The sequence below is a fragment of the Neoarius graeffei genome, chromosome 6 (genome assembly GCF_027579695.1).
Source record: "Neoarius graeffei isolate fNeoGra1 chromosome 6, fNeoGra1.pri, whole genome shotgun sequence".
In the NCBI taxonomy this organism is placed as follows: domain Eukaryota; kingdom Metazoa; phylum Chordata; class Actinopteri; order Siluriformes; family Ariidae; genus Neoarius; species Neoarius graeffei.
Genome location: NC_083574.1, coordinates 56,467,874 through 56,491,431, shown reverse-complemented (window position 1 = coordinate 56,491,431; position 23,558 = coordinate 56,467,874). Strand labels below are relative to the sequence as shown.

General features: G+C 42.1%; 1 protein-coding gene across 2 annotated transcripts in view; it reads left to right on the top strand.

Annotated features, from left to right (window-relative positions):
• Positions 1-20,773, top strand: part of dennd11 (DENN domain containing 11) — a 36,628-nt gene extending 15,855 nt beyond the window's left edge. The window contains exons 4-10 of one of the 2 annotated variants that reach the window (XM_060923904.1): positions 5,266-5,413; positions 6,715-6,853; positions 9,156-9,287; positions 9,568-9,718; positions 11,335-11,403; positions 18,189-18,380; positions 18,819-20,773. In XM_060923904.1, the coding sequence (XP_060779887.1) occupies positions 5,266-5,413; positions 6,715-6,853; positions 9,156-9,287; positions 9,568-9,718; positions 11,335-11,403; positions 18,189-18,380; positions 18,819-18,837 (850 nt within the window). In that variant the 3' untranslated portion in view covers positions 18,838-20,773. Of the gene's footprint in view, positions 1-5,265; positions 5,414-6,714; positions 6,854-9,155; positions 9,288-9,567; positions 9,719-11,334; positions 11,404-18,188; positions 18,381-18,814 lie in introns of both variants that reach the window. The other variant, XM_060923903.1, reaches the window with a different exon arrangement.
• Positions 20,774-23,558: the final 2,785 nt, after the last annotated feature.

The following is a 23,558-nucleotide window of genomic DNA, read 5'->3' as shown; positions in this document are numbered from 1 at the left end:
ACACGGCACCGGCATTTTGGGTGCCCCAAAACGAGAACGGGTTCCAGAGTGGGAAAATCTGGCAACGGCGCCGTTGCGAAGTCGTCTGGATGAGTAGAACGGATTTGTTTACGATGACGTCACAACCACATGACTAGAACAAGCAGCACTCTCGCTGTTTTGTATGAACCACTGCATTGCATTCACTTTTGTATACAGCTTTTCTTTTAAATAAACAAGTAACTGAACCATTTCTTGAATTTCTTTTTTTATTGGATAAGACTGCTTTTCAAAATGTTCACACACAACATAAGTTATATAAATTATATAAAAATGCTTTTCAAAATGTTCACACACAATAAGAAAATTGTTATATAAAACTACGCACACTAATAAAACTAATTTGTACACACAGAAGGCACGATTTCCTCGCGTAGTCGCAGCCATCTTCTTCTTGTTGTTGTGTGTTTGTTCCTGAGCGTGCTTCACGCCAGGTAGAAGAAGGGGTTTATGCGCATGCGTCCTACTTCTTCTATTGTTCTGGTGTCTCCGATGGGACCGTCTTACAGCGCACATAGAGGTGTGGCATGTGTATTGCATCGTTTTCAGCAAGCGTTGCGTTGCCATATGTACCTGATATTTTACTGATCCGTTGCCCATGTGGACGCGATTTTTTTTTTTTTTTTTTTTAAATAAAATCCCGTTGTCATGTGGATGTAGCCTGAGAGGGTCAAAGACCCATGTGACCTCAACGACTCTCCTTAGGGTTGCTTTTGGTCCACTAGAGGATAAATACCTGGAACTCCCCACTAGTCAGACAGAACTGAAGAAGCGTTTCGGATGAGAGGTGAAACGTCTTCAAGAATTTCAAGCAAGTCCAGTTGCCTTCTTTAGCACCTACGGTTTATCTCATAAACACTTGACCACCGGACAGCAAAATTTGTATCTTTATTTACATTAGATAGATGTGTTTTTATCCAGTGCTTACTTTTAATTTGCTTTAAAAAAAAGTGGGCTTATTTACGAACGCATTTTGCAGAAAATATTCACAACAGTTTCATATAAAACTAGTTAAAACAGTTTTATTAGTCCACTAGCTTGCTGGACAGTTGTAACCAGACAACAGTTTGACGTGTCGCGTTTGAAATATCAAGATTGCAGCTTGAATCCTTGGAGCTCATATGCTGCGTTCAGTCAAGGAGGATGTTTTCCAGGAGGTTTTTATCCTACTGGATTTTTCATAGCAGCCAACGTATCTTTGCATTGTATGCTTTTTACCTGAATGATTTCTTACTCTGCAAATATTATTACTGTATAGTTCAATAACAATTATGATTCTCTCTCTTTAGTTGTCGATAAGCTAAAACTACCACGGATCGATATCGATTAGTTCTTATGTTCGATAATATTCGATCGTAACTACACAGTAATGATGTAAAGTGAAAGCACTGGGTCACTGCTGTCCACCAGGCGCCCAGCAGAGTCACACCATTGTAAATGTCCTGGTGTTGTTTCTGCCGCATGGCATGCGGTGTCAAAGAAAGAATAATAAATAAATATGTATCGTGACTGCAATACGCATCTCGTTATTGGTATCACGATCAAAAGACGATGTACCAATTTATTGACACAAAATACATTAGGCTAAACAATTCGATGGTTCATATGCTTTATTATTATATTCAGGCTGATTTTGTGCCTTTGCAAATATTTTGCTCATACTGTCATCAAGAGTTCTGCTTTTCTGCAGTGCCTAAATATCTAGATGAGCCTTCACTGTCCCTGGTAGCTGTTGAATGATGGTGGACATCTGACTGGTGGTTGGGAAGTACTAAAGGGGAACTGAAGGCAATTTTTTTTTTTTTTGTTTTATCATCAAAATTCTATTTATCTCATTTTTTATTAAATGTAGGAATGCATTTCTGACAGCTATTTTGTCACTGCTATAGTAAGTTATGAGTGTTTGAAATACGCTATGTAATATATCAGTCCATATGTCAAAGCAATGGCCGTAAACGAGATTCGCCGAGACCTGTGAGAGACTTCGTAGGACGGAAGTAAAACGTACAGCGGAAATCAAAGTGACCTACATCTGCCAATGTTGTCAAAAGACGCGCGCGCCCTCCTTCGAATGCTGACGTAATCAAGCCGGAAGTTTTGTTTTTGATAGCGATCAGGAAAGGGGTGGCACGGTGGTGTAGTGGTTAGCGCTGTCGCCTCACAGCAAGAAGGTCCGGGTTCGAGCCCCGGGGCCAGCGAGGGCCTTTCTGTGCGGAGTTTGCATGTTCTCCCCGTGTCCGCGTGGGTTTCCTCTGGGTGCTCCGGTTTCCCCCACAGTCCAAAGACATGCAGGTTAGGTTAACTGGTGACTCTAAATTGAGCGTAGGTGTGAATGTGAGTGTGAATGGTTGTCTGTGTCTATGTGTCAGCCCTGTGATGACCTGGCAACTTGTCCAGGGTGTACCCCGCCTTTCGCCCGTAGTCAGCTGGGATAGGCTCCAGCTTGCCTGCGACCCTGTAGAAGGATAAAGCGGCTACAGATAATGAGATGAGATGAGCGATCAGGAAAGTTTGAAAAAAGTAGGCAGAATCGTCATTTAAACTCGTTTTTGTGCAATATTTTGTTTTCAAAATGGTGACACTGACACCTGGCTGACACTTCACGTTTCAAAGTCTCACACAAGTCTCGTGAAGATCACATGGATAAGTGACGCCTGCCGTGGACCATCCATCCATCCATTATCTGTAGCTGCTTATCCTGTGCAGGGTCGCAGGCAAGCTGGAGCCTATCCCAGCTGACTATGGGCGAGAGGCGGGGTACACCCTGGACAAGTCACCAGGTCATCGCAGGGCTGACGCAGAGAGACACACAACCATTCACACTCACATTCACACCTACGGTCAATTTAGAGTCACCAGTTAACCTAACCTGCATGTCTTTGGACTGTGGGGGAAACCGGAGCACCCGGAGGAAACCCACGCGGACACGGGGAGAACATGCAAACTCCGCACAGAAAGGCCCTCGCCGGCCCCGGGGCTCGAACCCGGACCTTCTTGCTGTGAGGCGACAGTGCTAACCACTACACCACCGTGCCGCCCCTGCCGTGGACCAAACGAACTAAATTCAACATGGCTAAAAACTGAATAGGTCGATAAGTATAATATTTAATTGCAATTAGTTGCCAGTACGAGTCACGATATACGGTTACTAAAACCAAAAACGTAATTGAATAACACGTTAATTAAGAAATGAAGCAAGTTTAAAAATGACTTCAGTTCCCCTTTGAAAACACTTGGACCTTATAATTATTCTTACACGTACATGGCATGTATTTGGAGAAGTGTCCAGTCTAAGACCAAAGTTGCAATTGGATTAAACTTAAAAGGCTTAAAAAGATCATACAACCCCGATTCCAAAAAAGTTGGGACAAAGTACAAATTGTAAATAAAAATGGAATGCAATAATTTACAAATCTCAAAAACTGATATTGTATTCACAATAGAACATAGACAACATATCAAATGTCGAAAGTGAGACATTTTGAAATTTCATGCCAAATATTGGCTCATTTGAAATTTTATGACCGCAACACATCTCAAAAAAGTTGGGACAGGGGCAATAAGAGGCTGGAAAAGTTAAAGGTACAAAAAAGGAACAGCTGGAGGACCAAATTGCAACTCATTAGGTCAATTGGCAATAGGTCATTAACATGACTGGGTATAAAAAGAGCATCTTGGAGTGGCAGCAGCTCTCAGAAGTAAAGATGGGAAGAGGATCACCAATCCCCCTAATTCTGCGCCGACAAATAGTGGAGCAATATCAGAAAGGAGTTCGACAGTGTTAAAATTGCAAAGAGTTTGAACATATCATCATCTACAGTGCATAATATCATCAAAAGATTCAGAGAATCTGGAAGAATCTCTGTGCGTAAGGGTCAAGGCCGGAAAACCATACTGGGTGCCCGTGATCTTCGGGCCCTTAGACGGCACTGCATCACATACAGGCATGCTTCTGTATTGGAAATCACAAAATGGGCTCAGGAATATTTCCAGAGAACATTATCTGTGAACACAATTCACCGTGCCATCCGCTGTTGCCAGCTAAAACTCTATAGTTCAAAGAAGAAGCCGTATCTAAACATGATCCAGAAGCGCAGACGTCTTCTCTGGGCCAAGGCTCATTTAAAATGGACTGTGGCAAAGTGGAAAACTGTTCTGTGGTCAGACGAATCAAAATTTGAAGTTCTTTATGGAAATCAGGGACGCCGTGGCATTCGGACTAAAGAGGAGAAGGACGACCCGAGTTGTTATCAGCGCTCAGTTCAGAAGCCTGCATCTCTGATGGTATGTGGTTGCATTAGTGCGTGTGGCATGGGCAGCTTACACATCTGGAAAGACACCATCAATGCTGAAAGGTATATCCAGGTTCTAGAGCAACATATGCTCCCATCCAGACGACGTCTCTTTCAGGGAAGACCTTGCATTTTCCAACATGACGATGCCAAACCACATACGGCATCAATTACAGCATCATGGCTGCGTAGAAGAAGGGTCCGGGTACTGAACTGGCCAGCCTGCAGTCCAGATCTTTCACCCATAGAAAACATTTGGCGCATCATAAAACGGAAGATACGACAAAAAAGACCTAAGACAGTTGAGCAACGAGAATCCTACATTAGACAAGAATGGGTTAACATTCCTATCCCTAAACTTGAGCAACTTGTCTCCTCAGTCCCCAGACGTTTACAGACTGTTGTAAAGAGAAAAGGGGATGTCTCACAGTGGTAAACATGGCCTTGTCCCAACTTTTTTGAGCTGTGTTGATGTCATGAAATTTAAAATCACCTAATTTTTCTCTTTAAATGATACATTTTCTCAGTTTAAACATCTGATATGTCATCTATGTTCTATTCTGAATAAAATATGGAATTTTGAAACTTCCACATCATTGCATTCCGTTTTTATTTACAATTTGTACTTTGTCCCAACTTTTTTGGAATCGGGGTTGTATTTTTGTGCTAGCAAAGCTCTGAGAAAGTTTGGGAAAATTATCATGTGAATACAGGCTTCTTTTATTTGCAGCATCTCTACTGCATTTAATCTTTTTAATCACAACCAGGCAGTGTGCGCTACTCTGGGGCTGCACACAGCCATGCCATGACTGCTCTTTTGTTCCTGTCTAGGGCACTTGAATCTGTACTGTAAATGATACATATTTTTGTTGCGTTTATTTATGCTTGAGGAAGCTCTGAATGATATGACAACGCGACCCGTATTTGAATACAGGCACCAGCTGCAGTGTCCGGGCCAGTACTCCCCACTGGAGGCATTTTATGAGGATAAGAAGGCTGTGCTTCCCTCCGGAGGGAACGGCCTGGTCACGGTCTGCCCCACCAGCACCATGGTGAACCGCAGCATGCATCCAGAGATGAAGGTGAGAGCAAGTGGAACTCTGCATTGCTGAAACTGCTATTATGTTCTTCTCTTGCCTGTTTTTATCTTATTGGATCTGCTCGTAATCTGTTTAAGTTGTGCATTGCTTTTGTAAATCTTTCTCCGGGCTGAGATTTGATCCACTTCTACGGTGCCTTCTGCAAAAACAGGAAGTCAGCTTATTCTGTAAAAAAAAAAGCAGATTTTATTTTTTTTTAAGATATCATCTTTTTTTTTTCCACCTTTATTGGATAGGACAGTGTAGAGACAGGAAATGAGTGGGAGAGAGATGGGGAGGGATCGGGAAATGACCTTGGGTCGGAATCGAACCCGGGTCCCTGAATTTATGGTATGGCGCCTTATCCAACTGAACCATGATGCCCCTGCAGATTTTTTTTTAATGCCGCTTTTCCACTACAAACGCGGCTGAGCCGTGCTGTGCTGAGTTGGGCTGAGTCGAGTCGAGCTGAGCGGGGCTGTTGGAGTTGCATTTCGACTACAACCGCGCTGAACTGTGCTGGCTGGAAGTGGGTGGACACATTGGGTGGAGTTAGCGAAAGTGGGTGGACATCACATGATGTCGTTAGGCGGCGCAAACAGTGACATCAGTGAGCTTTTAAGCGGTAGTCTCACAGCCTGGATAGTAAACAATAAACATGGAGTCGTTAGTGTTGCTGGTCTTGGTGCTGTGGCTTGTTGTCACCGACAACGCCAACAGATACTGGCAAGAGCGTATAGATGAGGCGAGGCGCATAAGGCTTCAGAAATTCTCGTAATTCGTAATTCTTCTTCTTCCGGGTTTACGGTGTTTACAGATCCCAGCGCGCTCGCGGGGCGTGTGGGGGCATGTGAGGACACTCCTCCTCACCAATCAGTGCACAGGGGAGTGTCTGCTCACGCCCCCAACCTCACTCGGCTCGCTTTGGCTCGCTTCAGCCCCACTCCAAAACCGTGCGAGTTTTAGGGGCTAAGCAGGGCTGAAGCGAGCCGAGTCGTGCTGTTCTTTGGTAGTCGAAACGCGAGCCGTGTCGGGCTGAAGCGAGCTGAAAAAGGGTAGTGGAAAAGGGCCATAATACTTTGAAGTTGTGCGTGTTGTTTTGTTGAAATCCTGAAATACTTTTCACTCTGCAAAACAGAGGCATGTTTTGACATGAGGAATCCGTGACTGCAGTTTCACGTGGCTGCTCTGTCTGTGTCTATAACCGTAACATTATTGTCCACATGATCCATTATCTTTTGAGTAAGTGTGAATAGCATTCTGAATGTCAGATGACTCATGGTTGTTGTTTACTCCTTTGTCAGATTACACATCCTGCTGGCTGCATGTCTCAGTTCATTCGTTTCTTTGGAGAGCAGATCATGGTGTTGTGGAAGTTTGCTTTGTTAAGGAAGCGCATCCTCATCTTTTCTCCTCCACCTGTCGGTGTGGTCTGTTACCGGGGTGAGACTCAAGCAGTGATCAGTGCAAATGTTAAGAAATGCAAGTTAATATGCTAAAAACGTCGTAATATACATTCATGTACGAATCCGCAAACTTGGATGCTTTACATTTTAATAAAGGTGGCCTACGTCACTTTCGTTCATTTATACAGTGTCTTGCAAAAGTGTTTGTCCTGTTTTGTCGCATTACAAGATGGAATTAAAATGGATGTTTGGAGGGTGAGCACCATTTAATTTACACAACATGCCTACCAGTAGGGGTGGGCGGTATGGCCAAAAATGTATATCACGGTATAATTTGAGCCACTGACGGTATACGGTATACATCACGGTATTGTAGTTTTGTATATAAATTACAACAGAACAGTTTCTTAGTGGTTACTGCATGACCTCGGATCTCGTCATGCAGTTTAGGCATTTCCGCTTCAGCGAAATATTTGCGGCTTGGAACTACGTAGCGTTGATCAAGCGTCTTAACCATATCTTTAAAGCCTCGTCTTTCCACCGTCTGAAAGGGTACCATATCTCTGCATAAATGTACTGCAATGGACCTGGTTATGTCAATCCACCGCTGGCTCTTTTTCTCATAAGGCGAACCTTTAGTAAATGACTGGGCGATAGACTGTTTGTGGTGTGTAATTTTTCTCCCGCCGGAGGACTGCCCTTTCTTTTCGGTAACATCATGCTGCAGTCTTTGGCTTTCTTCATATTCGATAGCGTGGTTAGTCTTGAGGTGGTTGAACAGGTTACTTGTGTTACCGTGTCTTGCGATCACTGTCGCCCGGCATATCTTGCAGATAACAGTTTCTTGTTTAATATCCGTCACTTTAAATCCAAACCATGTCCAGATTACTGATGTTGTGCCGACTTTTTTCACGAGCTCTTCCTCTGCTGCCGTCTCTTCACTACTCGCCACTGTTGTTGTTGTTCTTCTTCTTCTTCTTCGAAGCAGCCAGGCGGGCGTTCAAACTATGCATTACTGCCAACTAGAGGAGGCAATGAGCTATCGCGGTACACGCTATGACACAAACTCTCTACCGCTGGTCAAAAAATACCGCATACGATATCATACCGTGCAAACCGCCCACCCCTACCTACCAGTTTAAAGGTGCACATTGTTGTTTTATTGTGACACAAACAATAATTAAGATGAAAAAACAGAAATCTGGAGTGTGCGTAGGTATTCACCCCCTTTTATATGAAACCCCTAAATAAGAGCTGGTCCAAACAATTCACTTCATAAGTCACGTCATTAGTTGATTAAGATCCACCTGTGTGCAGTCAAAGTGTCAGAGTGGGTCTTTATGGAAGAGTGGCTAGAAAAAAGACATTGCTTAAGAAAACCCGTTTGGAGTTTGCCCAACAGCATGTGGCAGACTCGCTAAACACACGGGAGAAGATTCTCTCGTCAAATGAGACTAAAATTGGTCTTTTTGGTCATCATGGGAAACGCCATGTGTGGCGCAAACCCAACACCCTGAGAACACCATTCCTACAGTGAAGCATGGTGGTGGCAGCATCATGCTGTGGGGATGTTTTTCACCTGCAGGGACAGGAAAGCTGGTCAGGACTGAAGGAAAGATGGATGGCACTAAATACAGGGCAATTCTGGAGAAAACCCTGTTTGAGTCGGCCAGAGGTTTGAGACTGGGACGAAGGTTCACGTTCCAGCAGGACAATGACCCGAAACATACTGCTAAAGCTACATTGGAATGGTTTAAAGAGAGAGCTTTAAACATCTTGGAATGGCCTAATCAAAGCCCAGACCTCAAGCCAATTGAGAATCTGTGGCATAACTTGAAGATTGCTGTACACCAACGCAACCCATCTAACTTGAAGGAGTTGGAGCAGTTTTGCCTTGAGGAATGGGCAAAAATCCCAGTGGCTAGATGTGCTAAGCTAATAGAGGCATACCCCAAGAGACTTGCAGCTGTAATTGTAGCAAAAGGTGCCTCTACAAAGTATTGACTTGGGGGGGATACCTGTGCACACTCCAGATTTCTGTTTGTTCATCTTAATTATTGTTTGGGTCACAATAAAATGACAATTTTCACTTTTAAAGTTGTAGGCATGGTGCTAACCTTCCAAAAATCTATTTTAATTCCAGCTTGTAATGCGACAAAACAGGACAAACACCAAGGGGGATGAAGACTTTTGCAAGACACTGTACTTATTAGTTAGTACAAGCTTTTATAGCCTTTCTAATCTAACCCAATTCTTGGATAGTTTTGAACCTGTCGGTTTCTTTTCAATGGTTTGTGATTTAGCATTGTTCCATTTCCTTCTTTCCTGATGGGTTTCAGTATACTGCTGTTGCTGCCTTGCTAATGTGTGCATACCCGGGATCGGTGGCTCTGTACCAGAGTTCCGCCCCTTCTTCTATATCAATGTTGCTGACATCACAGCTCTGGAGACCGAGTTGTCCTACGTGGCTTGTGAGTATTTCATTCTCAATAGCTGCTGGTATTTCCATTGAAAGTAAATATGATGTATGACTCAGTCACGAAAAGGCTTGCTGTTATTGATTTATTTCCTGTTAGTAGGATCAGTAGTTTTTATCAGCTCTCTCAAAATGATTGAAAAAGCAATGTTACTTTCATGCAAAACTTGAGTGACATACTGACAAACTTTTCAAGAAAGTTTTTGTATTGTGCTTTCAAGTCTCTGCTGTGTGTGTGTGTGTGTGTGTGTGTGTGTGTGTGTGTGTGTGTGTAGGCACTACAGAGAAAATTTTTGAGGAAAAGAAAGAGCTTTATGATGTCTACATTGACAACCAGAATGTGAAGACACACAGAGAAAGCCTGCAGCCTCTGCTGCGAATTAACAACGCTGACAGAGAGAAGTATCGCAAGCTCAGTGAACAGAGGTACTGACAAGAAGGCTGTTAAGCTTTATGATCGCTGAAGTATAAATACAAGTCACGTAAATACAATCCATGCTAGACTTAAAGGGGAACTGAAGTCATTTTTAAACTTGCTTTATTTCTTAATTAACGTGTCATTCAATTACGTTTTCGGTTTTCTTAACCTCGTATCATGACTCGTATTGGCATATTACACTACACTTATCAGCCTTTTCGGTTTTTAGCCATGTTGAAGGTAGTTCGTTTGGTCCACGGCAGGCGTCGCTTATCCACACGATCTTCACGAGATTTGTGCGAGACTTCAAACGTGAAGCGTCAGTGCTGCCATTTTGAAAACTGTTTACACAGCGGCCAGATCGCCATATCATCCTGATTTAGATTAATTTTGAGATGTGCCAGCTTCATCAGTGATGGAGTGTCAGTCCTGTGCGCTATGGTGCATGCACCCGAAAGCATGCCAAGTGGACTCCAGCACGCGCCATGAACAAGGCGCACCTGAACTCAAGTAAGGAACTGTGTGTTTGCCTATTTAAGGACTGTGCTGATGCATTTGCATCGCAAAACATTACAATACGCATGTACGCATCACCGAGCCTTTCTACCCGTTGTCTTGATTTCCTGTTTCTCGTTCTTGTCCTCACTTAGCCTTTGACGTACTGTTTGCGCCTCGACTGACCCTTTTGCCTGCATTCTCGTTTTTGATCTAGCCTGCCGTTTTGGATTGTTTGCCTGTGTATATATTGTCTCACTGTATATATATTCTGCACTTATTAAACTGTATACTTCTGCACATACATCCGCCTCCTTCGCGTACGTGACATGGAGATTATTCCATCCGACTTCGAACCAACGTGGAGTAGAGAAGAGTTGGAAAGACGACAGGATGAGGACTAGTCCGTCGCGCTGGGATTTACGTCATTACTGTCGTACAATTAAAACGTGCCAGATCAGTCGGGTGGTGGGTTTTCAAAATAATAAATACATGCATGTATTTTTGTGATAAATACATATTATACTGAGCACATTTCCTACATAATCCTCACTAAGGTTTCGGACAGCGCTACAAAATGGCGTCTCCACTATATAGTGCCCTATATAGTGAGTAGGGAGCGATTTTGGACACAAAAAACTTCCGGCTTGATTACGTCAGCATTCGAAGGAGGGCACGCACGTCTTTTGACAATGTTGGCAGATGTTGGTGACTTGGATTTCCGCTGTACGTTTTACTTCCGTCCTACGAAGTCTCACACAGGTCTCAGCAAATCTCGTTTATGGCCATTGCTTTAATATACGGACTGATATATTACATGGCGTATTTCAAACACTCATAACTTGCTATAGCAGTGACAGAATAGCTGTCAGAACTGCATTCCTACATTTTATAAAATGAGAGAAATAGAATTTTGATGATAAACTTGCCTTCAGGTCTCCTTTAAGAGTCGTCTTTGCATGAATCCATATTTATTTACAAATTCAGTAGTTCTACAGGCAGCCTTGGAAGATATAGTAATGATGGATAGATGCAGCATAACTAAACATACCACAAAGTACAGTCTCGTGATTTTTGTGTAATGGCATGCTTAATCATTTAAATGACCTGCAAATGTCTTTCTCTGCAGGCAGATGTTACTGTATTGCCAAGAACTTGATGGAGACTTCAACTCTACTGAGGAAGACCTTTTTATTCTGTAAGTGACAGATTTATATCACTTGCTATCATCCAAGTTCATGTTCCCCAACTAAGTTCTGGAGAACTCCAGATAGTTCATGTTTTTGCTCTCTCAGAGCTCCTCACAAGCTTGTACTAATCAATCAGGAGTGCTGAATGCGTGCTAAAGGTGTGTCATGTGCTGATACAGAGCAGAAATGCGGACTGCCTGGGATTCCCAAGGAATGGACAGGCAAACCTTGGAGCGTAGCAAAACCGGTGCTTAAGTCAACGTGAATCATTTACAGTGGTGCTTGAAAGTTTGTAAACCCTTTAGAATTTTCTATATTTCTGCATAAATACGACCTAAAACATTATCAGATTTTCACACAAGTCCTAAAAGTAGATAAAGAGAACCCAGTTAAACAAATGAGACAAAAATATTATACTTGGTCATTTATTTATTGAGGAAAATGATCCAGTGTTACATATCTGTGAGTGGCAAAAGTATGCGAACCTCTAGGATTAGCAGTTAATTTGAAGGTGAAATTAGAGTCAGGTGTTTTCAATCAATGGGATGACAATCAGGTGTGAGTGGGCACCCTGTTTTATTTAAAGAACAGGGATCTATCAAAGTCTGATCTTCACAACACATGTTTGTGGAAGTGTATCATGACACAAAGGAGATTTCTGAGGACCTCAGAAAAAGCGTTGTTGATGCTCATCAGGCTGGAAAAGGTTACAAAACCATCTCTAAAGAGTTTGGACTCCACCAATCCACAGTCAGACAGATTGTGTAAAAATGGAGGAAATTCAAGACCATTGTTCCCCTCCCCAGGAGTGGCCGACCAACAAAGATCACTCCAAGAGCAAGGCGTGTAATAGTCGGCGAGGTCATAAAGGACCCCAGGGTAACTTCTAAGCAACTGAAGGCCTGTCTCACATTGGCTAATGTTAATGTTCATGAGTCCACCATCAGGAGAACACTGAACAACAGTGGTGTGCATGGCAGGGTTGCAAGGAGAAAGCCACTGCTCTCCATAAAGAACATTGCTGCTCGGCTGCAGTTTGCTAAAGATCATGTGGACAAGCCAGAAGGCTATTGGAAAAATGTTCTGTGGATGGATGAGACCAAAATAGAACTTTTTGGTTTAAATGAGAAGCGTTATGTTTGGAGAAAGGAAAACACTGCATTCCAGCATAAGAACCTTATCCCATCTGTGAAACATGGTGGTGGTAGTATCATGGTTTGGGCCTGTTTTGCTGCATCTGGGCCAGGACGGCTTGCTGTCATTGATGGAAAAATGAATTCTGAATTATACCAGCGAATTCTAAAGGAAAGTGTCAGGACATCTGTCCATGAACTGAATCTCAAGAGAATGTGGGTCATGCAGCAAGACAACGACCCTAAGCACACAAGTTGTTCTACCAAAGAATGGTTAAAGAAGTTAATGTTTTGGAATGGCCAAGTCAAAGTCCTGACCTTAATCCAATCGAAATGTTGTGGCAGGACCTGAAGCGAGCAGTTCATGTGAGGAAACCCACCAACATCCCAGAGTTGAAGCTGTTCTGTACAGAGGAACGGGCTAAAATTCCTCCAAGCCGGTGTGCAGGACTGATCAACAGTTACTGGAAACGTTTAGTTGCAGTTATTGCTGCACAAGGGGGTCACACCAGATGCTGAAAGCAAAGGTTCACATACTTTTGCCACTCACAGATATGTAATATTAGATCATTTTGAGGACTTGTGTGAAAATCTGATGATGTTTTAGGTCATATTTATGCAGAAGTATAGAAAATTCTAAAGGGTTCACAATCTTTCAAGCACCACTTTATACTTGCATTAATAAGTTGGATAGTGCTGAGAATATCTGAAAACCGGAGGTGGTACAGGAGCTGAGCAGTGTCTGAGATTTTGGAAGCAACATGCTTCCATGGTGCCCTGCACCTTTGCCACTTTTCCCCTTGAGTGTGAATGCTCAATGTAATAAACAAAATATTGATCTTGTTAGATGTTATTCAGGGATGAGAATTTTCCGCTTTTCGGCAGATTTCCGCTTTTTGAGTAAAAAACGACCTTTTTATATTATGCCAAATCCGTTGAGAATTTTTTTTTTTTAAATTAATTTCGGGGGGTTGGGGTATGTTCCTTCATGCTGTTCAAACTTTATTAACTCCAACAATGTTTACACATTATTTGTAAGTCGCCATCTTTAGTCTCGTTTAATCTTGTTGAATGTGATGTAAAATTTGTGTTATCTACATTGTTATTGGTCAAAACATTGATGTCGAGACCATAATAGCCAATCAAAACAGTTTTTACAAAGACACCCACATCCGCTTTCTTTTATCAAAACTTGCATGTTCGTGAGCTGCATATCAAAAATACTTTCCTCTAATCGGCGTTTTTTCTCAAGATGCCGAATACTATTGACAAGCGAGATGAAGTGAAGGTACGTGAAATTGATGCTGGTATAAAAACAAGTTTGGCAAAGCAAAAGGAAAGCAAGAGAGGAGTGTGAGAGAGAGCAGAAGAGAGCCAGGTTAGAGCATGTAAAAACACAGGAGGCGCTGGCTAATGAAAGAAAAAGGAAAAAGAGAAGACTGATGAGCTTTTGTCTTTGGCCAAGAAGCTGAAGTTTAAATGATCAAATGAAAATGTATTTCAAAAATAACTGGGAACTGTAAATAACTTTTAACTGTAAAAAGTGTAAATGGACATTTTCCTTTTGAAGAAAACATACAAGTGATGTGGACAATAAGATAAAGACAGTCCCCATAAAATATGCATCTGTTTGATTCAGTACATTGAATATATGATGATTTGAATTATAGCTGACAGTGTTGATAACTATATAACTTTTTAAAGTTTAAATAGACATTGTGAAGAAATGATATACATGTGGACATTAGGAAATGGTCAGTTTCCATAAGATATGAATGTTTTTATTTAATTCAATATATCGAATATATGAAAATTTGAATTATTAATGGTACTGTAAATAACTATGAATTTTAATCGACATTTTTTAGAAAAACAAGTGATGTTGACAATGAATAATAACCAGTCCCCATAAAATGTAGATATTATTTTGAATTAATGCAATACACATATTGATTTTGATGTATATTGTTCTATACAGTGGGGCAAAAAAGTATTTAGTCAGCCACCGATTGTGCAAGTTCTCCCACTTAAAAAGATGAGAGAGGCCTGTAATTTTCATCATAGGTACACTTCAACTATGAGAGACAGAATGAGGGGAAAGAATCCAGGAAATCACATTGTAGGATTTTTAATGAATTAACTGGTAAATTCCTCGGTAAAATAAGCATTTGGTCACCTACAAACAAGCAAGATTTCTGGCTCTCACAGACCTGTAACAACTTCTTTAAGAGGCTCCTCTGTCCTCCACTCATTACCTGTATTAATGGCACCTGTTTGAACTCATTATCAGTATAAAAGACACCTGTCCACAACCTCAAACAGTCACACTCCAAACTCCACTATGGCCAAGACCAAAGAGCTGTCAAAGGACACCAGAAACAAAATTGTAGACCTGCACCAGGCTGGGAAGACTGAATCTGCAATAGATAAGCAGCTTGGTGTGAAGAAATCAACTGTGGGAGCAATTATTAGAAAACGGAAGACATACAAGACCACTGATAATCTCCCTCGATCTGGGGCTCCACACAAGATCTCACCCTGTGGGGTCAAAATGATCACAAGAACGGTGAGCAAAAATCCCAGAACCACACGGGGGGACCTAGTGAATGACCTGCAGAGAGCTGGGACCAAAGTAACAAAGGCTACCATCAGTAACACACTACGCCGCCAGGGACTCAAATCCTGCAGTGCCAGACGTGTCCCCCTGCTTAAGCCAGTACATGTCCAGGCCTGTCTGAAGTTTGCAAGAGAGCATTTGGATGATCCAAAGGAGGATTGGGAGAATGTCATATGGTCAGATGAAACCAAAATAGAACTTTTTGGTAAAAACTCAACTTGTCATATTTGGAGGAGAAAGAATGCTGAGTTGCATCCAAAGGACACCATACCTACTGTGAAGCATGGGGGTGGAAACATCATGCCTTGGGGCTGTTTTTCTGCAAAGGGACCAGGACGACTGATCCGTGTAAAGGAAAGAATGAATGGGGCCGTGTATCGTGAGATTTTGAGTGAAAACCTCCTTACATCAGCAAGGGCATTGAAGATGAAATGTGGCTGGGTCTTTCACCATGACGATGATCCCAAACACACCGCCCGGGCAACGAAGGAGTGGTTTCGTAAGAAGCATTTCAAGGTCCTGGAGTGGCCTAGCCAGTCTCCAGATCTCAACCCCATAGAAAATCTTTGGAGGGAATTGAAAGTCCGTGTTGCCCAGCGACAGCCCCAAAACATCACTGCTCTAGAGGAGATCTGCATGGAGGAATGGGCCAAAATACCAGCAACAGTGTGTGAAAACCTTGTGAAGACTTACAGAAAACGTTTGACCTCTGTCATTGCCAACAAAGGGTATAACAAAGTATTGAGATGAACTTTTGTTATTGACCAAATACTTATTCATCTCCTCTCATCTCATTATCTCTAGCCGCTTTATCCTTCTACAGGGTCGCAGGCAAGCTGGAGCCTATCCCAGCTGACTATGGGCGAAAGGCGGGGTACACCCTGGACAAGTCGCCAGGTCATCACAGGGCTGACACATAGACACAGACAACCATTCACACTCACATTCACACCTACGGTCAATTTAGAGTCACCAGTTAACCTAACCTGCATGTCTTTGGACTGTGGGGGAAACCGGAGTATCCGGAGGAAACCCACGCGGACACGGGGAGAACATGCAAACTCCGCACAGAAAGGCCCTCGCCGGCCCCGGGGCTCGAACCCAGGACCTTCTTGCTGTGAGGTGACAGCGCTAACCACTACACCACCATGCCGCCCCAAATACTTATTTTCCACCATAATTTGCAAATAAATTCTTTAAAAATCAGACAATGTGATTTTCTGGATTTTTTTTTTCTCATTCTGTCTCTCATAGTTGAAGTGTACCTATGATGAAAATTACAGGCCTCTCTCATCTTTTTAAGTGGGAGAACTTGCACAATTGGTGACTAAATACTTTTTTACCCCACTGTATAATAGTGTTTTTATTTCAATAAGTATTAAAGTAGGCATCAGGTGTTTTAATTAACTACAGCTCAGATTGCAGGAAATAGGGTGTGTAAGGTCTCATTTTGAAAAAAAAATTCCCGGGGAGTGCCCCCGGACCCCCCTTATTACAGATTTTCTGCTTTTTTTCATCAGCACCCACTCTCATCCCTGGTTATTGAAGGAGTAAGTCTGGGAAAAGCAGTTTTTATGATGCATACATAAACAGAATATTTTAATATGAACAAAACCAAAAAGGTAAAAACCAAAATGCCCTTTTAGCAAGTGAAAATATCCTGAATATAGTCTAATTTATCTGATATTTACTGTGATTGCCATAAACCAAGTATACAACCAAAGCATCAGCGATGCAGTAGCTCACACGGCCGTGCCACGAGAAATCGGACTCGTTTGTAATTGGCCAAGTTGTTCTTCATGAGAACAGTTGGAACAGTTTGATCTTCCAAACAAAACGATCAGAATCAAAAACCATTGAAAACTCCGGGAGGAGTAGCAATTTTTGTGACTTGTGGACGGACGACGCACAGACACCGCATGATGGCAATAGCTCATCGGCTGTAGCCAGTGAGCTAATTATTAAACCTGTTTCTACATTATCTGCCAATAGAACAAGACCATTACAAGCTTGAAATTAGTAAATTATAATGTGAAGTATAGAAATATAACCACAATTCCAAAAAAGTTGAGACGTGTAAAACAAATAAAAACAGAATGTGGAGATTTGCAAGTCATGGAAACCTATATTTCATTGAAAATGATACAAAGACAACATATCAAATGCTGAAAATGAGATTTTATTGATTGATTTTTTTGAAAAGTATATGCTCATTTTGAATTTGATGTCAGCAGCACGTTTCAGAAAAGTTGGCACAGGGGCAACAAAAGACTGAAGAAGTTGTGTAATGCTTAAAAGAAAAATAATTTGGATAATTGGCAACAGGTCAGTAACAGGATTGGGTATAAAAAGAGCATCCTAGAGAGGTGGAGTCTCTCAGAAGTAAAGATGGGGAGGGGTTCGCCGCTCTGTGAAAGACTGCGTGGGCAAAGAATGCACCAATTTAAGAATAACATTCCTCAATGTAAAATTGCAAAGAATTTGGGGATCACATCATCTGCGGTACATAATACCATTAAAAGATTCAGAGAATCTGGGGAAATCTCTGTATGCAAGAGACAAGGCTGAACACTGACATTGGATGCCTGTGATCTTCAGGCCCTCAGGTGACGCTGCATTAAAAGCAGACACGTGTCTGTAGTGGAAATCACTGTATGGGCTCAGGAACATTTCAGAAAACCATCGTCTGTAAAAACAGTTCATTACTGCATCCACAAATGCACGTTAAAACCAGATATAAACAATATCCAGAAACACCGGCACCTTCTCTGGGCCCGAGCTCTTTTACGATGGACTGAGGCAAAGTGGGAAATTGTCCCGAGGTCTGTCTCATCACCATTCATTGCACAGACCTAATTTTTACATAGTTTGTCGAGATTTTTTTAAAAAAATCTAGTTTCCCACTGTAGGCCCATAAAGGAATACTTGACCCAAGTACAATAATACGGCTCCTAAAGTAAATCTAGTGGTGACCACTTGGCATAGTTTTATTTTGTACTTCAGCCGTCAGTGTATGTATAATCTGTGTGTTCTCTTATGCTAGGTTCTTTATGGAGCAGAACAACCGCATCTTTCAAACCCTGCTGGAAGTTGCAGGAAGCTCTGATCCCACCCTGACTCCCGAGCATGTGCGCGCTATGGGCTTGGACCCGCAAGCTGACCGCGGCTTCCTTGTGGATCTGCTGGAGGTCTACGGCATCGATGTCATGCTGGTTATTGACAATCCGTGCTGCCCGTAAGGCCAGAGAGGTTTCTCTCTCTCTCTCTCTCTCTCTCTCTCCATCTATGTCTCACTAATCAGTAATGCTCTGTCTGGATCCACTAGTCTTGCTAGGCTGGAACACACTGCCTGACTCCCTGCTTTCCTCTCTCTTTCGTTCTCTTTTTCTCGGCCCGGGTGTCTCAGGAGTCAGTACTGAGCCCTGGCCTCATGGCTGGAGTGAAACAATACTGCCGCTTCAGGCTTTGATACACTGCTGCCTTCACGCCCCCGACGTCTGTCTGCTTATGTGTGTGTGTATGTTTTTTTTCTCAGTATGTTGACAGGTACCTGCGGATTTGTTTCCCAACTGCACCTACTCTCACGTCCTGAAAAGTGACAGAACTGATCTCTGTGCCTCTTTGTTACTGCTTGTTTTGTGGACCTCAATTGTGACTCTTTTCTTCTAGCCAGTGCTGTTTTGGAGATCTGATGTAATGACCCGGCATGGGTCTCCAGTCTGCTTCATCTGAGCCCCACAGACTTAAAGTAAAGCAGCGGAAACGCTTTCATCCTTGTGTCCGACTGGTTTTCTGTCTGGTGAAGGAAGGTAACCGAAAGCCAATGACCCACTACGTTGTTGTGTATTAACGGTTTTTGCAGACGAACAGTATAACACAACTGACTGGAACCATTTGGACCACATTTCCATAATCCCCTGGAGTATTTCTTAAGCTTTACTCCACATGAATTCAGTTTTTATTTCCTAAAAACTAAATGGACATCGGTGTGACTGGCCTCTCTCTCTCTCTCTCTCTCTCTCTCTCTCTCTCTCCACATACTTTGGATTTTGTCAGCCTTTCCGCTTGTCCCTCATGACTGGATCAGTGTTGATGATGATAGCAACAGTTTAAATATTTTGTAGTGCGCTAATAAATCCTTTGAAGAGTTCGTCAGTTAAATATTCTGATCACCGGAGTGATGTCTGGAATGTAAATTCACGATGAAAGACAAGACCCAAGTGTCTCACCTGCTGTACGTTCACCTTCAATCACGATCGTGGACCCTATGTGAATTTGCTGCAAATGCTGTTGATTCTGAATCACTGTATTTTCTAGACCAGGGCTGGATAACACACAGCCTCCGAAGCTGTCTGGTCACGCGTGACGGATTAGATCAGTTTTCACAGCGGCGTCATTTCCTGCCAAGTGAGTTAAGGGAATTGACGTGTTGTATTTTGACACGCCAGGTGTCTTTGCTCTAGAATTTAAAATGCCGTTTTTTAAATATAACTATTATAATATGGATAAAGTAGGCGCAAACGCTAATGAGACGGACGCGGGTCGGTGTATATGTATTTGTGCTGAATAACACAGTCCTTACTTTTGGTGTTGATTGTAAGTGGTGGTTTTTTTTTTTTTGCACTCTATGAAGCACAGTTGGTATACAGTATACTGAAAGTTTAATCTGTTTATTGTGATAAATTTGATTTTTTTTTTCCCCTCCCACCCAGAAAATATGAATGTGATTCTATCAGTGAATGCTGTATTGTTCGATGCCTTTTTGTAAACTTTGCTTTGTGTGTAAACTGGGATTTGTGTTTAAAATGTATTTGCAACGAGCAACGATTTGACTCCGTTACTTTTTAACAGAACTCGATCACATGGCCATACTAGCGAAGTCAGCTGCTGCTTTCTAAAAATTTTCGTACAGCAAAAGTTAATGGATTACGTTTAGATCATACATTAACCCATGACTTGGACAGAGAAGATAAGCTTGCCCCTAATTCTCACCAAGCATTGTGGATGTCTGTAAGGGGAAGAAGCCATCAACTCACTCATGGTCTGTTGTGTAGTTTAGAACCTGTAGAACTTGGATCCAGGAGTCTAGATTTTTCAATCCATGTAACAAACTCTTATGAAAGGATGACTGCAGATAGTAATCATGTCTACTTTCTGTGAATGAGTGCAGGCGCTCGTTGCTTGACTGGGATACAAATATGCTTTTACCATTAAATAGCAAGATTTATTTAGTTTAACACTTAATATAAGATATATATAATCTGTTATACGTCTATATGGCAGAATTGTTAGTGTGATTTTTTTTTTAAACATATTTCATGTACTACCAATTCTTTTCCTCTTAATTCATATTTTATAAAACAGCATTAACTTGATCTTGATGAGAATGTACAGTAATGATTGTGTGTGAATGCTTGAACAAATGTGTTGACTGACTAAGCATTAAACAACAAAAAAAACAACCCGTTCCCACACATGCGCTGGAGAAACATTCGGCTCTGTTTAGCAGACGGCTGCACTCATTTACACTTTCCATCATGCTATGTACTGTAACTGCATGTGTTTCTTGGTCTGAACCCACTGATTCTTTTTACTGCCATCTTGAAATAAACTCTCTACTGATCGTGATGGTTTAGCACTTTTATCCATCCATCCATTATCTCTAGCCGCTTTATCCTGTTCTACAGGGTCGCAGGCAAGCTGGAGCCTATCCCAGCTGGCTATGGGTGAGAGGCGGGGTACACCCTGGACAAGTCGCCAGGTCATCACAGGGCTGACACATAGACACAGACAACCATTCACACTCACATTCGCACCTACGGTCAATTTAGAGTCACCAGTTAACCTAACCTGCATGTCTTTGGACTGTGGGGGAAACCGGAGCACCCGGAGGAAACCCACGGGGAGAACATGCAAACTCCACACAGAAAGGCCCTCGCCGGCCACGGGACTCAAACCTGGTCCTTCTTGCTGTGAGGCGACAGCGCTAACCACTACACCACCGCAGGGGCGTGTTTAGCCTATTTTTGGGGGTGCTCAGCACCCCCTAGCTCAGCACCTTCAAAAACACTGCTTTGGGATGTAATTTTCAGAAATAAGTGCCCTTGCGCACTGCGCAGTGAATGTGTGCGCGGGCGTGTGTGTGTGTTTTTGAATTCACCTGTTATGTGATAGTTCTATGAGCAGTAAAATCCCTCTCCTCCTTGCGTCCCCTCTGATTGGGTTGCCTGTTCGCGCGAGTGCTTGCTACGACATGGTTTTTTTTTAAACTGGATTCCACGCCGATGAGGAACTCGAATAGCACCTGAGTATTACTGGCATAGCGAGATGTGAAGGTACGGACTGGAGTTACAGTTGTTAAACACAACACAATAATATGCATAATGCAATATTGATGTTCCCTGGTCTATGAACAGAATGATAAAAACGACATTTATCATCCATATCGAGATACTTTTGTGCAGAGCTGTACAAGTGCTACGGTGCTAGACCACCGTGTGTTAGTCAATTTTATTTAATGTAACATAGCGTTTACGTTTGCTTATCATTCTTATCATGCTTATCAACAAAAAATATAAACTAATGTAAACTAATGTAAAATCATAATAATACACACTATTACACAATACACAACACATTAATTAACAATTACCACTGTTCAAAATGAATAGCTCCAACATTACAAATGCAGTAGTAGGTCTTGTTTAGTTAAAAATATAACGTAAATATTTGTGTCAGTGGTTGTAAATGTGTAGATATCATAGTTTATTGGGTCAGCTTCTGTTAAAACATTGCATAAGTCTAGTTTTGTCTAGTCTAGTCTTCTTGTCTAGTTAAGTCTAGTCTAAATGCGGAATAAACGTGGAAACACTGTCGTTCAAGCCAGGTGCCTCTGTCAGCTCTGGGGGCTAAGCACCCCCAAAGATCAGATGCTAGAATCGCCCCTGCACCACCGTGCCGCCCCAGTGCCTTTTTTTATTAACAACAAAAAGCAGAGTGAGATGAAGTTCATTTGTGCAGGACTACAACAATGTAAGCACTAAATTTGCATAACATTTTAGTAACAACTCTTCAAGCTCTACATCAGCTAGAGCAAAATTCTCAAATTTCACTTTGACGGATGGGGATTGGAATAAATTTAATGGCTTCCAGCAGAACAAGGCTATTCGAGCTCGCTACTTACAGTATATTACTGGAAACATCTTACAAATGTACTTAGTTCATAACATCTGCAAATATGTGAATTTGCACTGCTTAACTTACAGTTAAAGGTAGACTGCCTTACAGATTTTAAGTTTAGATCATAAGAATTTTCCCGAGACCCAATTATTTTTGGTTAGTGGACCGAATCACAGACTTCCAATTTTATTAGGGTTTCCCCCTAACAGAACAACTAATGAATTTAGGGCCACATGGCCCGAAATTCTCCGCCATTTTTTCCTGCTTCACCATGACCCGATTCAAAATACTACATCATGCGTTACGTGGTGAGCTTTCCCCGTTCACGCAAGGCAGTGTGGGATACAAATTTGAAACAGGAGAGGAAAATGGAGGACGTGAGAGTGCGCGAATGAAACGTGAAAAACCGACTACACTAACAGAAAGCGAGGAGAAAAGACGTTATGTTGCGAAGGAAAGGAAATGCAGGCAGGACCAAACTAATAAATAAAGGCGGTCAGTGAGCACTTCGGTGTGATCAGCTGTTTGTTTAGCGACAGAATGATGGAACGGTCAGTGCACGGTCAAAGGTAAACCTGCGCATGTGCGCACACCGGACTTCCTCTGTCTGCTTGACTGCGCGAAGCGAGCGATTTCATGCACGTTATTTGCTCGAGCATCTCCTCAAACTAAATAACTTCCCAGCCACAGAATGGGCAGATATTTTGTGAGATATTACAGAAATAAACATACACTACCGTTCAAAAGTTTGGGGTCACTTTGAAATGTCGTTATTTTTGAAAGAAAAGCACTGTTCTTTTCAATGAAGATCACTTTAAACTAATCAGAAATCCACTCTATGCATTGCTAATGTGGTAAATGACTATTCTAGCTGCAAATGTCTGGTTTTTGGTGCAATATCTCCATAGGTGTATAGAGGCCCATTTCCAGCAACTCTCACTCCAGTGTTCTAATGGTACAATGTGTTTGCTCATTGCCTCAGAAGGCTAATGGATGATTAGAAAACCCTTGTACAATCATGTTAGCACAGCTGAAAACAGTTTAGCTCTTTAGAGAAGCTATAAAACTGACCTTCCTTTGAGCAGATTGACTTTCTGGAGCATCACATTATTTTGTGGGGTTGATTAAATGCTCAAAATGGCCAGAAAAATGTCTTGACTATATTTTCTATTCATTTTACAACTTATGGTGGTAAATAGTGTGACTTTTCATGGAAAACACAAAATTGTCTGTC